The sequence below is a fragment of the Sapajus apella genome, unplaced genomic scaffold (assembly GCF_009761245.1).
Source record: "Sapajus apella isolate SASKATOON/1434 unplaced genomic scaffold, GSC_monkey_1.0 scaffold77, whole genome shotgun sequence".
NCBI classification, from domain to species: domain Eukaryota; kingdom Metazoa; phylum Chordata; class Mammalia; order Primates; family Cebidae; genus Sapajus; species Sapajus apella.
Window position 1 is genome coordinate 3,841,840 of NW_022437017.1, and position 15,249 is coordinate 3,857,088.

The following is a 15,249-nucleotide window of genomic DNA, read 5'->3' on the forward strand; positions in this document are numbered from 1 at the left end:
CCAAAGTGCTGGGATTACAGGCGTGAGCCACCGAGCCCGGCCGAAAATCTACTTTCTTACAGCGGGTTCTTGCTATGTTGCCCATGCTAGTCTCACATTCCTGGGCTCAAGTGATCCTCTTGCCTCAGCCTCCCAAGTAGCTGGGATTACAGGTGCACACTACTGCTGAAAATCTATTTTAAAGCAAGAAAGACTTGATCCAGTAAGAGTGGGTTTAACCTCCCACATGGGAGGTGATAGCAACATGTCTGGGGGTCTCCTTGGGGTGAGGGGAAAGGGAGAAAGAGACCAAGCTGGCTCCATATTGAGGGATTGTGGAACCCAGTCCTGCAAGCCCATTGGCTCCCTGACCAAAGCCTCCCACTAGAAAAAAACATCTCAATTTTCCAGATATTGGCTAGGAGTGCTGGTTTTGGGGGTACTGCCAGTGATGATGATCAGGGCTACTGGTGAAGATGGTACATGGGAAAAGTAATCGCTGGTGGACTTGGCCACAGCACTGGTTTTGCTGTCAGTGCCAGTGATGAAGATTGGGCTGGTATGGTTGGTAAAGACGGTGTTGGCTGTAGTGTGGGTGGTGGAGGTAAGTCGCTGCTGGTGGTGGGTGCCTCCGGTAATGATGTTGGTGATGAAGGTGTTACTGACCTTGGAGGGGTCTGTTGGTAGTTGAAGTGCTGCTGGTCATGAGGTGTTTGTCATGATGGGGTTGGTGGCTGAGGCACTGTTGGCCATGAGGTGTTTGTGGTGCTGGTGGTTGAAGTGTTGTCGGATATGAATGTGTCTGTGGTGACAGTGCTGGCGGCTGACGTGCTGCTGGTCATGATGTTGGTGATTGAAGTGTTGCGGGCCATGGATGTATTTATGGTAATGGTGTCAGCAGTTGAGACATTGATGGCCAAGAGCCTATTTATAATGATGGTGTTGGTGGTTGAGCTGCTTCTGGCCATGAGGTGTTTTTGGTGACACTGGCGTCAGCTGGAATGTTGCTAACCATGAAGTGTGGATGGTGCAGGTGTTAGTGATTGGCGTTCTGCTGGCTGTAAGGTGTTTGTGGTGATGGTGTTAGTGGTTTGCATGTTGTTGGACATGAATGTGTTCATGGTGATGGTGTTGGTGGTTGATGTGTTGTTGGACATGAATGTGTTTGTGGTGACGGTGTTGGTGTTTGTAGTGCTTCTGGCCATGAGGTGTTTGTGGAGATGCTGGCGGTAGTTGAGGTGTTGAGGGTTGACACCGTGCTCAGCTAACCATGAAGGTGTTTGTGGCCATGGTGACTGAGGTACTTCTTCCGTGAAGCTGGTCAGTATCATAGCTCCAGCAAAGAACACAGTCTGTAAGCCATCTATTAGGCCCTGGGGTGGGTCTACTTTTAGCCAGGAACCCAGGAGTGACCCTAGGAGAGGTGCTGCCACCACATCTGCCCAGGATGCCCACAGCACCTCCCTTGGCACCAGCCCTGAGCCTCTCCTCCACCCCAGGCTTTGTGTGCAACGCGTGCCCGGAAAACTGGGTCAGTTTCCAACAGAAGTGCTACTACTTCGGTAAGGGCACCAAGCAGTGGGTCCACGCCCGGTACGCCTGTGAAGACGTGGAAGGGCAGCTGGTCAGCATCCACAGCCACGAGGAGCAGGTGGGTTCGGACTCTGCAGAGGCGGTGGGCAGCACAGCGAGGGTAGGGGGACCCTGCCCCACTCAACCCGACCTCTTGAAGTGGGCTGGAAAGCCCCAGGCACATGTCCCAATCCTCCAGCCCTGTCCTGCCCCCCAGGACTTCCTGATCAAGCATGCCAGCCGCACGGGCTCCTGGATTGGCCTTCGGAACTTGGACCTGAAGGGGGAGTTTATCTGGATGGATGGGACCCCTGTGGACTACAGGTGAGGAGGAGGCCTCTGGGATCCAGGGGAGGAAGCGGGAATACCATGGAGGGAGGAACCCCCTGGATAAACCTCTCTGGGAAGGATGTGAGGGCTCAGAGAAGGATCTCCAGGGTGCAGGGGAGGACAGCCAGAGGGGGTGGGGGAAACCTGGCCTGGAGGAGGGGGTATAGAGGAAGGGGCTCAGGGAGGAAGTTCCAAGCACAGATTAGAAGAGTGAGTTTTGGCTGGGCACAGTGGCTCACGCCTGTCATCCCAGCACTTTGGGAGGCCAAGGTGGGTGGATCACCTGTCAGAAGTTCGAAACCAGCCTGGTCAACATGGCGAAATCCTGTCTCTACTGAAAATACAAAATTTGGCCAGGCGCCATGGCTCACGCCTGCAATCCTAGCACTTTGGGAGGCCAAGGCAGGTGGATTGCCTGGGCTCAGGAGTTTGAGATCAGCCTTGGCAACGCAGTGAAAACCCGCCTCTACTAAACTAATCATTAGCCAGGCGTGGTTGTGGGCGCCAGCTACTCAGGAGGCTGAGGCAGGAGAACTGCTTAAACCCAGAAGGCAGAGGTTGCAGTGAGTTGAGATAGTGCCACTGCACTCCAGCCTGCGTGACAGAGTGAGACTCCATCTACAAAAAAAAAAAAAAAAAAAAAAAATTAAGTCAGGTGCGATGGCTCATGCCTGTAATCTCAGGACTTTGGGAGGCTGAGGTGAGTGGATCACGAGGTCAGGAGATCGAGATCATCCTGGCTAACATGGTGAAACTCTGTCTCTACTAAAAATACAAAAAATTAGCCAGGCGTGGTGGTACACACCTGTAGTCCCAGCAACTTGGGAGGCTGAGAATTGCTTGAACCCAGGAGGTGGAGGTTGTGGTGAGCCGAAATCATGCCACCGCACTCCAGCCTGGGTGACAGAGTCTCAAAAAAAAAAAAAAAGCTGGGCACGGTGGTGGGCACCTGTAATCCCAGCTTCTTGGGAGGCTGAGGCAGGAGAATCGCTTGAACCCAGGAGGTATAGGTTGCAGTGAGCCCAGATCGCACCGCTATACTCCAGCCTGGGTAACAGAGTGATTTTGTATCAAACAAAAAAAAAAAGGGGGGGTGAGTCTTGGGCTGTAGGGTATGGGGCGCCAAAATGAGGTACAGGTTCCCAGACACAGACTCAGGAAGGGGGAACCTGGGGTGAGAAGGGAGGGAGCAGACTCAGAGGGCTCTGTCCAGGCTGCCGGGAACCAGGCTCCTTCTCCCCACCCCATCCACTGACCCAAAGCATTTTGCTCCAGCAACTGGGCTCCAGAGGAACCTACCAACCGGAACCAGGGCGAAGACTGTGTGATGATGCGGGGCTCTGGCGACTGGAACGACATCTACTGCGACCGTAAGCTGGGCGCCTGGGTGTGCGATCGGCTGGCCACGTGTGTGCCGCTAGACAGGGAAGGTTCCGCGGAGTTCCTGGAACCTGATTCAGAACTGGGACCTGATTCAGAACCAGGCCAGGATGGCCGCCTGCCTATCCCCTCTGCCCTTCTCCACCCTTGAGCATGGACCCAGCCAGCCCAGAATGAAACCCTGAAGACCCCCAGCCATAGCCTGGACGCCTCTTTGCAGCTGAAAGGTCCCCATGACATTTTCTCCCACCCAAAGGGAGGCAGCTGACACATCCCAGCTCCTCTGCAGCCCTGCCTCCCCAGAAGTGCCCCTCAACAGCGCCCTGTCCAGATGGAAGTATTCCCAACACCACCCTCTCCAGATGTACCCCCATGTCCTCAGCACCCCAGGACCTGAGCACCCCAAGCTCAGGTGGCGAGTCCTCCTGTCCAGCCTGCATCAGTAAAATGCAATAATGGTCCCCCCAACATTTGTTACCTTCTTGGAGGACTGGCTGGGTCTGGTCTCTGGGTGTGGGACATGGGAGCGGGGAGTCCCAGTCTGATGCCTGAGACCACCTTTGAAAATCGGGACATCAGATCTTTGGCCGGCCGCAGTGGCTCATGCCTGTAATCCCAGCACTTTGGGAGGCCAAGGCAGGGTATCATCTGAGGTCAGGAGTTTGGCCAACATGGCAAAACCCCATCTCTATTAAAAATACAAAAATTAGCTGGGTGTGGTGGCACACGCCTGTAATCCTAGCTACTCAGGAGGCTAAGGCAGGATAAACCCCAGAGGCAGAGGCTGCAGTGATCCAAGATTGCGTCACTGTACTCCAACCTGAGCAACAGAATGAGACCCTGACTTAAAAAAAAAAAAAAAAAAAAAAGAAAAAGAAAATTGGGAGCAGCCAGACATGGTTGCTTATGCCTGTAATCCTAGTACTTTGGGAGGCTCAAGTGGGCAGATTGCTTGAGACCAGGAGTTGGAGACCAGCCTGGCCAACATGGTGAAACCCCGTCTCTACTAAAAAAAATACAAAAATTAGCCAGGTGTGTTGGTGTGCACCTGTAATCCCAGCTATTTGGGAGGCTGAGGCAGGAGAATCACTTGAACCCAGGAGGCAAAGGTTGCAGTGAGCCAAGATTGTGCCACTGCACTCCAGCCTGGGCAACGGAGCAAAACTCCGTCTCAAAAACAAAAAACAAAAAAGAAACAAATTGAGGAGCAACTGAAGTAGAATTCTATCTCCCCGCTTTAATTTTTTCCTGCTCTATTACAAGGAGAATGTACAGGACATGAAGATTCTGATGTCTAGTGGTGCCTTGGAATAGTGTAGGGAAGGCAGCGGACCACCCTGAGGCAGGAAGGCATGAGTTCACTCATGGAAGTGCCCAGAACAGGGCTTGGTACACAGAGGCGCTCAGTAAGTGCTGGGCTGGCTGTACAGGCTGATGGGGAGTTGGCCTGGTCAACCGGAGGACATTCCAGGTCTGGGTTGTTAACCCCACTCAGGGTCTGGGAGGGTGAGGTGGTACCAGCCTGAAGCTTGGCCAAGGTCAGCCCATGCCCCTGAGGTCATGGGAGGGAGGCCAGGAGCGCAGGGCATCCCTCACCACACTCCTCTACCAGTGGCTCAGGCCAACACTGGGATCATTGTGCCTCTTCCCTTCCCCAATGCCACCTCCAAGTCCAAATCCATAAGAAAAGCCCGTGGGAAGCCCGGGCGTGGTGGCTCAAGCCTGTAATCCCAGCACCTTGGAAGGCTGAGGCAGGTGGATCACCTGAGGTCGGAAGTTTGAGACCAGCCTGACCAAGACGGAGAAACCTTGTCTTACTAAAAATACAAAATTAGCTGGGCGTGGTGGCGTGCACCTGTAGTCCCAGCTACTCAGGAGGCTGAGACAGGAGAATCACTTGAACCCAGGAGGCTGAGATTGCACCACTGCCTGGGTGACAGAGTGAGGAGACTCCATCTCTCTCTCTCCGTATATATACATAAAATAAATCTGTGTGACCATGGGCACATGACTTCTTTTGGAACCTGCCCGTGAAATGAGGTGATGCTGCTTGCCCAGCTCACCAAAGGCTGGTGCTCAGCTCATCCTCCTCCTCCTCCTCTCGCCCACCCACCTGGAGGGTCCAGGGGAGGCCTTCCTTGCAGCCCAAAGCACCCTAAGTTAGAGCTGCTGTGATCAGAAGCTGCTGGACCACAGGCTCCTCTTCTTTCTCTTCATCCTCCATTGCCCCAGACCCGGGCCCAGCCTCATAACCCTACAGCTTGTTCAAACCTTGTCCCTTCTCCTCAAGCCCCCTAACTCACCCTTGGTGGCCAGGTGGGGACGGGGAGTGGGAACAGACCCTGGGCCTTGCACTCCCAGCTTACGAAGTGCCACAGCCCCTCTTCCTCCCTCCGGATTTGTCTGGCCCCCTTCACAGCGCGGAAGAATGGCCCCGTGCCACTCCAGCCTCCTGCCTCTGGCCCCTGCCCTGGCAGGTCCTGGAAGCCCCTCTCCCCAGGGTCTTAGAGGACCTGCCTGGGGTTGCTTAGCCCAAAGTGTCCCACATTTTTCTCTGAAATCCAGCTTCTCAGATACCACGCTTCCCTCCCTCTGTCCCCCATCCAGGACTGTGGCTTCTGTCTGTGCTGACACACAGACCTCACTCCAGGACTCCAGACCCCAAACTCCCAGACCTGTGCATCTGCTGGCCCCATAGACACCTCCCCTCATTCCAGATTCAGGCTGTCACCCTACCCAAGCCCTCTCCCAGCACCTCCCTCCACTTCCACCAGCCAACAGCTATTCCAGGATCAGCCCTGGGCTATGCGTGGCGGCCACTCAATGGTTTCACTTATCCTAGGGACGTCACCTTCTCCCCGCTGTGCTGAAGCCCACCCTGCTCAATGCCTCTTGCTGGGATGACTGAAACTGCCCCCTCACCAAGCCCTCAGCCCTGGTCCCCCAGGCAGCCCAATGGAGCATCCTAAACAAATCGAGAGGCGACACCGACCCCTTTGGCCCTTCTCATAACGCAGCCGACGGTACCTGCAGTTCCGTTTCTGAACAGACCCGTCTACTCGCATCCTGGGGGCAGGGGAAAGGAAGCAGGGAAGGTTGGATCATGGTTTCCCACAAAAAATCTGGAAGGACTTTTCTTGGGGAGAAGTGGTCAGGAACCAAGTGTGATGAACAAAAGGGGAAAGAATTACCTGAGGCGTGATGTATTACTTTTGTTTTTTTCTTTTCTAAGACAGGGTCTCACTGTGTTGCCCGGGCTGGAGTGCCAATGGTTCAATCTTGGCTCACTTCAACCTCCACCTCCCAGGTTCAAGCGATCCTCCCGCCTTAGCCTCCTGAATAGCTGGGATTACATGTGTCTGCCACCACGCCGGGCTAATTTTTGTATTTTTAGTAAAGATGGGTTTTGCCATTTTGGCCAGGTTGGTCTTGAACTTCCAGCCTCAAATGATCTGCCCACCTCAGCCTCCCAAAGTGCTGGGATTACAGACATGAGCCACCACGCCTGGCCTTAATTTAAATTTTTTTAGATGCGGTCTTACTATGTTGCCCAGGCTGGACTCCAACCCCTGGCCTCAAGCAATCCTCCTGCCTCAGCCTCCTGAATAGCAGGGACTCCAGGTGTGCACCACTGCACCACACTTATTTTAAATTTTTAACACGGAAAATGTTTGTATCATCCTGGGTTTTAAAATTAACTTTAAAGTACTGAGCAGCCTGGCCAACACAGTGAAACCTCGTTTCTACTAAAAATACAAAAAATCAGCCAGGTGTGGTGGTGGACGCCTGTAATCCCCTCTACTCAGGAGACTGAGGTAGGAGGATGGCTTGAACCTAGGAGGTGGAGGTTGCAGTGAGCCAAGACTGTGCCATTGAACTCCAGCCTGGGTGACAGAGAGAGATTCCATCTCAATAAATTTAAAAAAATAGAGACCACATGGCATAAAAAATATCGTCCATCTGGCCCTCTGCACAGTTTGCCCACCCCGAGTTTAAAGGCGTCTGTCTTGTCCTGATGCATCTCCCAGAACACCATGCCCCCTTCAGCCTGCAGACAGCCTCCAACTGTGGTTCCAGACCTGCCAGCATTTCCCACCAACTCCTTCTGTCTGCTTTATTTCTCCCTGCCACCACCCCTGGCCTCACTCAACCCCCAACCCTATGGCCAGTCCTGCCCCCACCGTCCCACTCTATTGTAAACACATGTGGACCTGAGGCCCCCACACAAGACACAAGACACACTTGGGTAGGGGGCTCTCTGTATCCTTTATCTCCAGCGGGGTCAGCGGCCCTCCAGGGCCCGGTCTCGGGCGATGACCGCCTCCTCGAACTTGATCATGAGCGTGGTGCCCTTGTGCCAGTGCGCCGTGACCTTGGCAGGGAAGCCGCTGTGTGTGAGCACTGCCTCCACGATGCCTGCCGTGAAGCTGGCACAGTTGAGCGTGCTGTTCTCCTTGGGCACGGAGATGTAGGTGTTGATGAGCGGCTCACGCTCGATGATGTAGAAGGTGCGCGCGTCATCGTTGGCCTGCTCCAGCTTGTCCGCTTCCTTGCCGAAGAGCGCCTTCCACACGGAGCCTTTTACGAAGAGCAGCGCACCCAGCACCTTGGTCTCGCGCCGGGCCCCCTTTTCTCGCGCCACCAGCGCATCCAGCACACGCGCGCCCACCTGGCGGCCCAGCGCTGCGAGTCGCGCCTGCAGCTCAGCCACGGAGAAGACGCGGCTCTGGCAGTGCTGCACCAGCTCAGAGAATAGCAATGCGAAGGCGCTCAGGCTCACCTCCGTGCGCGGCCGTGCCAGCGCGCGCTCGAGCAGAGCCGACTTCCCGCGCGTGAAGCGCGCCTCCATCCCACCGATGCCCTGCGGGGAGACCAGGAAGCATGGGTGTTAGGGGCAATGGGAAAGGGACCAGGCGGGGAGGGAAGGAGGGAGAACAGCGAGGGCCCCTGGGACACCGTCACCCCACACCACCATTGTATGCTCCAGCGCTGACTTCCCACGTGCAAAGATATGCGCGTAAAACACGCCTCGATGGGCCAGGTGCGGTGGCTGACGCCCGTAATCCCACCACACTTTGGGAGAACGAGGCAGGCGGATCACCTGAGGTCGGGAGTTCGAGACCAGGCTTACCAACATGGTGAAACCCCGTCTGTACTATAAATACAAAATTAGCCGGGCCTGATGGCGCATGCCTGTAATCCCAGCTACTTGGGAGGCTAAGGCTGGAGACTCTCTTGAACACGGGAGGCGGAGCCTGCGGTGAGCCGAGATCGAGCCATTGCCCTCCAGTCCGGGCAATAAGAGCGAAACTCCGTCTCAAAAACAAACACACCTCGATTACACATAACCAGACAATTCAGGGAAGGGGGAGGCTTATACCTTCAGCAGGCAGCGGGCTAGGGGGAGTGAGGGAAAAGGGGAGACACGAGGGGTAACAGAAGAGGGCGCCAGAAACCACACAATCTTCGATCACCCAGACAATTCAATTGTGAAAAGCGCCTTCCTGCCAGCTCCACCACCTACGGGAGTAACTAGGAAAGTGGCTTATGAGGGGAGGGGCGTCAGATCTCAGGCAGGGAGGTGACAAAGATAAGCCACCACGAGGGGACATGGACAGTCGCCCCTGCTCCGTCATGCACTCCAGCACTGACGACCCTCGGGAAATTTCCCGCCCGCCCCCACTTTGCGGAAAGCCAGAGTAAAAGGGGTGGAGGGTGGGAGCGGGGTAGGAGCGCGTCAAGACCAAAGGCCAGGAGGGTTGGGGGTTTGAACAGGCGAGAGCCGTGGGGCCAGGCAGGGGGGGCAGGGAACCCCCAACCCCAAGCCCTTGGGCAGCTCCAATGTGTCACGCAGGAAGCCCCCGTCCTTTGAGACACGGAAGGGCCTGGGTTCTGAAGGCTGGGAGGAGGGGCCCAGAGAAGGTGTTGGGAGCCTCCCCCTCTCCCCCCGCCCCCCTCCCCGTGCTCTCCAGAGAGGAAGCTAGATGCTGAGAAACTGTGGTCCTCCCATCAGCTGTGGGTGTAGGGAGAGGGAGATCGGGTACGGGGCTCCTGGAGAGAAACGGGGGGGGGTCAGACACCGAGACGGGATCGGAGGGGCAGCTGAGAACCCCGCCTCCACCATGAGTAGGGTGGTCTGAGGATGCTGAGCCGGCCCCAGTGAGGTCTGCGTGGGAGGGGGAGGACCAGCGGGGAGGGGGGTCCCAGGGGCTCCGGGCAGCCTCCGCCCCAGCATGCAGATCCGTCCGTGGGGAAAGCCCTGGGCACGCGAGATGGGAGGGAGATGTTAAGACCCCACCACCGGGCTGCGACGGGGATGGGTGAAGTGAGCTGAACCACCGCAGGGCGGGGACCCCGCGACCCTCGCCCCGGACCTCTACACTGGGGAGAAACCCACCCTCCTCGCAGCCTCCTGAGAGGGACCAAAGAGAGCGGATCCGGAATCGCGGACGCCGAGACCCAGTCCGGGATCCACAGGTCCGCGGGGAAGGTTGGGGAGCAGAGGAGGCCGGGCACGGGTAGGGGGCGCGGGCGAGGTCTCACCTAGTGCCGCAGCTGTCGGCTCGGCCGAGCTGCTTTACGGCGTCGTAAAAGGCGCTGCGTGCGCAGGCGCGCGACGGGCGGGCGTGTGGGCGGGGCGTGCGCGGCGGTGACAGAGAGCCGCCGCAGAGGGGCGCGTGAGTCCGCGGAGCGGGACCCAGGCTGCGATCATGGCCCGCGGCTGTGATCGCAGCTTCGCGCGTGGCCAGGGTCTCGCTGACTCTGGGTGGCCCACGCTGGAGGGGACGCTTGCAGGCCTGGTCATCTGCTCAGGGCACACGTATGACAATGGGGTCCATGTATTCCCTTGCCCGTGGACACACCTGCTCACGTTTGCAGGCTTTCCTATGTCCTTGGGGTTGTGTTCTATTGTCTCAAAGATCATCCATGTGGCTGGGCACAGTGGCTCTGGCCTGTAATCCCAGCATTTTCGGAGGCCGAGGTGAGAGGATCACTTGATGCCAGGAGTTTAAGACCAGCCTGGCCAACACGGGGAGACTCCACCTCTTTATAAAAAATTAGCCAAGTGTGGAGGTGTGAACCTGCAATCCTAGCTACTCGAGAGGCTGAGGCAGGAGGATTGCCTGAGCCCAGGAGGTCGAGGCTGCGATGAGTCATGATTGTACCACTGCACTCCAGCCTAGGTGACAGAGTAAGACCCTGTCTCATATCACTGCATTCCAGCCTAGATGACAGAGCAAGACCTGTCTCAAAAACGAAACAAAAAACAAACAAAAAAACAAATGAAGTACAGGCATGAGCGGTGGGCATAGTACATTAGGGTCATGTACACTTATGGATACATGCTCAGTGGCACAGATACACTCACGGGCACAATTGCACTCGTGGGTACACGCTTATGGCTTGTATATATCCACGGGCCCAGGTGCACTCAGGGAGACGTTGTACGCTCAGGGGCACCCACTCTGGGACACAGGGAATGAGTTACCTGTTCCCGGACACACAGGTACTCACCCAGGGCACTCAGTTTCCCCCACTCTCATGCCTCGGGGTCTTTGTTACATGCAGACTCTCCCTCTTCCCAGGTCCCAAACACCCTCCAGTTGCCCCAGTAACAGGGCGCCATAGCGACGCAGTTTTCTCTTTATTTCTCTTCATGAGTCACAAAATGTGAGTGCAGAAATAAATGACTGTCTGTGTGCATGTGTCCTGAACACACAGGATGGCATAAGTCAGCACGCTCATAATGACACAGCCATTCACCCAGGCACAGGTAGTGACAGGGCACACACGGCGACACTCATACATACAGAGATACATTTCCATAGTGTGCACATCTCCCCCCCCATAACGTGTAGACCCACAACATGCCGCAGTACACTCAGGCACGTTTACACAAACAGGGAGACGGCCCCGTGCAGTGCATGTCACTGACACCCACACTCAGAGTGACATCTGTTGGACGTCCTCAGACACAGCCAACTGCCGTGACATGCCGAGACTCATACATATCACGTGACACAGGCATGCATGCCACACTCACTGTGATTCTCATGGTCCTATTCATTCATCACCTTTCTGGGGGACACACTGAAATGGCCACCCTCAGCAAAATGCACACACATACATGCACGCGCACACACGCGCACACACAGGCACACAAGCAGCTCTGAGACACTCATTCACCATGACTAGAGGTTTTTCTATATGCAGGATGAGGGGTAAATTCACACTAGGCTGGAAGGGGGTCATTTCCCATCTTCATCGGCAGGTGCAACCCCATCTTCCAAGCTGTAGCTTTGGCTGCCACAATGTCCCCTCCTTTATTTAGATGAAGACTCTGGGGTTGGGGAGAGACCCACAGTGAGACAGATCCCACCCCTGGGAGAGAAGCTGGGGCTAAATCAGAAGCCCCACCCAGCCACCCTCATCCACCTCCCCCTGGGGCCCCAGCTTACTTGAGGTTTTCTCCAGCACCTCCAAGATTCTCTGTACCTTTGTCTCAATGTTTTTTATGTCTGGCAGGTGGGGAGGGTTGAGTGAGGACAGATCAGACAAGCTGTGCTGGAGCCTCAAACAAAGCCCCCACCTTCCTTGGAAGCCCCCTCCCTGCCCCACGCCCGAATTTGAGGTCCCCAGGAGAGTTTTTTTTAAAGACAGGGTCTCACCCTGTCGCCCAGGCTGCAGTTCAATGGTATGATCTTGGCTCACTGCAACCTCCACCTCCCTGATTCAAGCAATTCTCTCCAAGTAGCTGGGATTACAGGCATGTGCCACCATGCCTGGCTAATATTTTTTTTTGTGCGTGTATTTTTAGTAGAGACAGGGTTTTCCCCATGTTGGCCAGGCTGATCTCAAACTCCTGACCTTGTGATCCACCTGCCTCAGCCTCTCAAAGTGCTGGGATTACAGGCATGAGTGACTGCACCCAGCTCCCAGGAGCCTTTAAATACCCACGGAGCGACCCAGAGGGTAACATCCATCACCTTTCCACGACTTGAGCTTTGTGAGGGTCGGACCCCAGCTGTCTCCTCCCCTGACTCCCCTGCCCGCAACTGTGTGCCGGGCATTGGTGACAAATCCCCCCCACACACAGAAGGCGGGACTACACAGGCACCTGCTAACGGTGTCTCTAATTTCTCCACCTTGCTTCTGACCCCTTTGATGCTCTCCTTAATGGATTCGCAGTCTTTCTTCTGCCTCTCCTCACGTGTTTGCATGGAGTTTGAGACTGAGGGCATGAAACAGGGGTGTCTGTGCATCCACCCCTCTCCACGCCCCCACCATTACCCCACGAGTCTCCCCTAGACCCTCCACTCACCATTCCAAAGGTCCCTTTTTAAGTCCACCAGCTCCTTGGACATCTCAGAATCTGTTCAGGAGGGGCAGGAAAATCCTTGAAGCACCGAGGGAGAGAGGGAGAGGGACAAGGGAGACAGCCTAGGCGCCCCTGCACCCTCCTCCCGAGAATAAGCACTCACTCTTCACCAAGATGAAGACAGAGAGGACGATGCAGAGGATGAAGACCAGGGCCAAGAGGGCGTACACGCTCAGGATGGCTCTGTACAACCAACAGGGGATCTGGATAGAGTCTGAGGGTGGCCTGCACTGTGATGGGACTGGAGCAGAGAGGCAGCCAAGTGACCTCGCGGGGCCAGCACCACCACTCAGACCATCCTCACTTTCTCTAACACCATGGATGCCTCACTCCTCCCAAAACCATCAGCAGCTGTGCCCATGCGGCTCACCGTCATCGTCAACAACGCTGCCACCACCAGCCACCCTCAGCGATCCTCCCTAATACCATCCCCATCACAGACCCTCACCAGCACTCCCAACATCATCACCAGCAACAGACCTCATTAGCACATCGACAGCTGTCACTTATTCCTTCCCCGTTGCCTCCTCCCTTCCATGAGGAGCCAAGAGGTCTCAGGCCTGGGGCCTGCAGATGCCTACCTACCTGTCCCTTCCCAAGGTGTGATGGGATGTGAGCAGGTGGGTGTCTGCTCACCTTGACTCGTAGGTCGTGAATGACCACCCTTCGCTTGGTCCTGGTTTTTGAAGGCCAAGATGATATTCTCATAGTCTGGGTCATGGGCACCTGCATGGGAAGCAGTGGTGGGGGCGGGGGTGGGGGCAGTTTGGAAACCTGCTCAGAGCTCTGTGGTGTGGAGAGGGGATCTGGGATCTTGGTTTACCCAACCCTCTGCACTCAGTAAATTGTGGAGGATGAAAGATAAAAAGTGAGAAGCTAAAATCTGCTTTTTGGTTAAGCCGAGCAGGTGTATGAAGGTTGGAACTATCACACCACAGACATACACAAACACACACACACACATACACACACACACACACACACATCTGGAGGGGAAGGAGCCCCTGGCCCCCACCTTTAACCCCATAGCTCTCCCATCTGAACCCCTCCCTTTTTTATTCTTATTTTTTTAGAGGCAGGGTCTCCCGACATTGCCCAGGCTGGTCTCTAACTCCTGGGCTCACTCAATCCTCCCGCCTCAGCCTCCCAAAGTGCTGGAATTACAGATGTGAGTCCCAGTCCCCGATCTCCCAACCTCTCCTTCTTGACCCCTCCCTTCCACCTTGAGGTTCCTAACCTTGATTCTTGGTTGGGACCCCCCGTTTCTTCTCTTTGAAGGCTGGTGCCTGCATCTTGACTCCCTGGTGCTTGTAGATTTCCTCCACGTCCACAGTCCCCAGCCCGCAAATTGGTCCATACACCTCTCCACCCACCGGAAGCTGTCGAGGCAGATGAGGAAATCTGAAGGTGGGGGGAGGGCAGAGGGGGAGCAGCCTCCTCTTTTTAGGGATCCATGACTCTCCCACCCTGGGGCACTCTCATCCCTGCCCAAATCAAGAGGGTCTTGGGAGCCAAGAGGTCTCAGGAAGGACCAAGAAGAAAACCCCCTAGACGGAGAGATGGAATAGGACACCTGGAAATGTTACAGGAAGCTGTGTGTCTATGTGTGTGTGTGTCTATGTGTGTCTGTGTCTACCAGGATGGACCTCACCCTCCTAACTCCAGTCCGATCTCAAAAGAGAAGCTGTGACACCTCAGGGTCCCAACTTTTTGGGGAAGAGCAACCAGGCTTGGAGATAGGACCCCTGGCTCCCCCAACACCTTCCTCTCCCCAGCCTCAGTTCCACCCCTCAGCTCCACCCCAAGAAGTTCTTCTAGAAGGCCCCAGGGAGGAAAAGCACAGATGTGAGGCAACGGGAACTAACCACTGGAATGCCACACCCACCTCTGGGACTGAGGGCAGACCCACATCCTTCCCTCCCTCCCCAAATCCCCTGCTTTTTTGCAATCCTGGGGGGAGGCTGGGCATGGTGGCTCACACCTGTAATCCCAGGACTTTGGGAGGCTGAGGCGGATGGACCACCTGAGGTAAGAAGTTCGAAACCAGCCTGCCCAACATGGTGAAACCCCAACTCTACTAAAAATACAAAAATTAGCCAGGTGTGGTTGTGAGCGCCTGTAATCCCAGCTACTTGGGAGGCTGAGGCAGGAGAATCTCTTGAACCTGGGAGGGAGAGGCTGCAGTGAGCCGAGATCACGCCATTGCACTCAGCCTGGACAACAGAGGGAGACTCAGTCTACAATAAAGAAAGAAATAAAAAATTAAAAATTTCTAGCCGACACATTAAAAGGCTAAAAAGACGTCAGCCAAAAGAATGCTAGTATGTGAAAAAATCCGAATACCGTTTTTATTAACATAATATACCAAAACTATGATCATTTCAGCATGAAGGTAGTATTTTTTAAATGATTAATGGGCCCATTTGTATTCCTTTTTTTGGCACGAAGTCTTTGAAAACAAGTGTGTATAGACTGAACATCTCAGTTGGGACTAGCTACCTTTCGAGTGCTCAAGGGTGCTGATGGACAGTGTAGGTCTTGAGAATTTTAGTTTTCTCCCTTTTAGGTTAAACACACACACACACACACACACACACACACACACACAC

General features: G+C 55.2%; 3 protein-coding genes across 10 annotated transcripts in view; 1 reads left to right on the forward strand and 2 right to left on the reverse strand.

Annotated features, from left to right (window-relative positions):
- The window catches only part of FCER2 (Fc fragment of IgE receptor II), a 14,092-nt gene extending 10,350 nt beyond the window's left edge, over positions 1 to 3,742 (forward strand). For all 5 annotated transcript variants that reach the window (XM_032251988.1, XM_032251987.1, XM_032251990.1 and 2 more), the window contains 3 exons: positions 1,479 to 1,630; positions 1,769 to 1,875; positions 3,157 to 3,742. In XM_032251988.1, the coding sequence (XP_032107879.1) occupies positions 1,479 to 1,630; positions 1,769 to 1,875; positions 3,157 to 3,412 (515 nt within the window). In that variant the 3' untranslated portion in view covers positions 3,413 to 3,742. The remainder of the gene's footprint in view (positions 1 to 1,478; positions 1,631 to 1,768; positions 1,876 to 3,156) is intronic.
- A 3,767-nt stretch (positions 3,743 to 7,509) lies between these two features.
- On the reverse strand, positions 7,510 to 9,880 carry TRAPPC5 (trafficking protein particle complex 5). Of its 2 annotated transcripts, none has more exons than XM_032251992.1 (2): positions 9,805 to 9,880; positions 7,510 to 8,122 (listed from the first exon to the last, which is right to left on the reverse strand). In XM_032251992.1, the coding sequence occupies exon 2, from the start codon at positions 8,108 to 8,110 to the stop codon at positions 7,544 to 7,546; it is 567 nt and encodes a 188-aa protein (XP_032107883.1). In that variant the 5' UTR covers positions 8,111 to 8,122; positions 9,805 to 9,880; the 3' UTR covers positions 7,510 to 7,543. The 2 variants fall into 2 exon arrangements, with proteins under 2 accessions (XP_032107883.1, XP_032107885.1); XM_032251994.1 differs by lacking the exon at positions 9,805 to 9,880 and adding an exon at positions 9,659 to 9,799.
- A 1,011-nt stretch (positions 9,881 to 10,891) lies between these two features.
- Positions 10,892 to 14,378, reverse strand: MCEMP1 (mast cell expressed membrane protein 1). 3 transcript variants are annotated; one of them, XM_032251995.1, is made up of 7 exons: positions 13,878 to 14,371; positions 13,226 to 13,366; positions 12,744 to 12,881; positions 12,584 to 12,634; positions 12,380 to 12,493; positions 11,721 to 11,780; positions 10,892 to 11,602 (listed from the first exon to the last, which is right to left on the reverse strand). In XM_032251995.1, exons 1-7 carry the CDS (start codon positions 13,930 to 13,932, stop codon positions 11,586 to 11,588), a joined length of 576 nt encoding a protein of 191 aa, XP_032107886.1. In that variant the 5' UTR covers positions 13,933 to 14,371; the 3' UTR covers positions 10,892 to 11,585. The 3 variants fall into 3 exon arrangements, with proteins under 3 accessions (XP_032107886.1, XP_032107887.1, XP_032107888.1); XM_032251996.1 differs by having other exon boundaries at positions 13,277 to 13,366; positions 13,878 to 14,359; XM_032251997.1 differs by lacking the exon at positions 12,380 to 12,493 and having other exon boundaries at positions 13,878 to 14,378.
- Between the last annotated feature and the right edge of the window lie 871 nt (positions 14,379 to 15,249).

Coding starts and splice junctions, on each gene's coding strand:
- MCEMP1 (XM_032251995.1), bottom strand. CDS start 13,932: ATGCAGGCACCAGCCTTCAAAGAGAAGAAACGGGGGGTCCCAACCAAG. Junction 12,635..12,743: donor TGTCTTCATCTTGGTGAAGA/GTGAGTGCTTAT, acceptor CCTCCTGAACAG/ATTCTGAGATGTCCAAGGAG. Junction 11,781..12,379: donor ATTAGAGACACCGTTAGCAG/GTGCCTGTGTAG, acceptor CCCACCTGCCAG/ACATAAAAAACATTGAGACA.
- TRAPPC5 (XM_032251992.1), bottom strand. CDS start 8,110: ATGGAGGCGCGCTTCACGCGCGGGAAGTCGGCTCTGCTCGAGCGCGCG.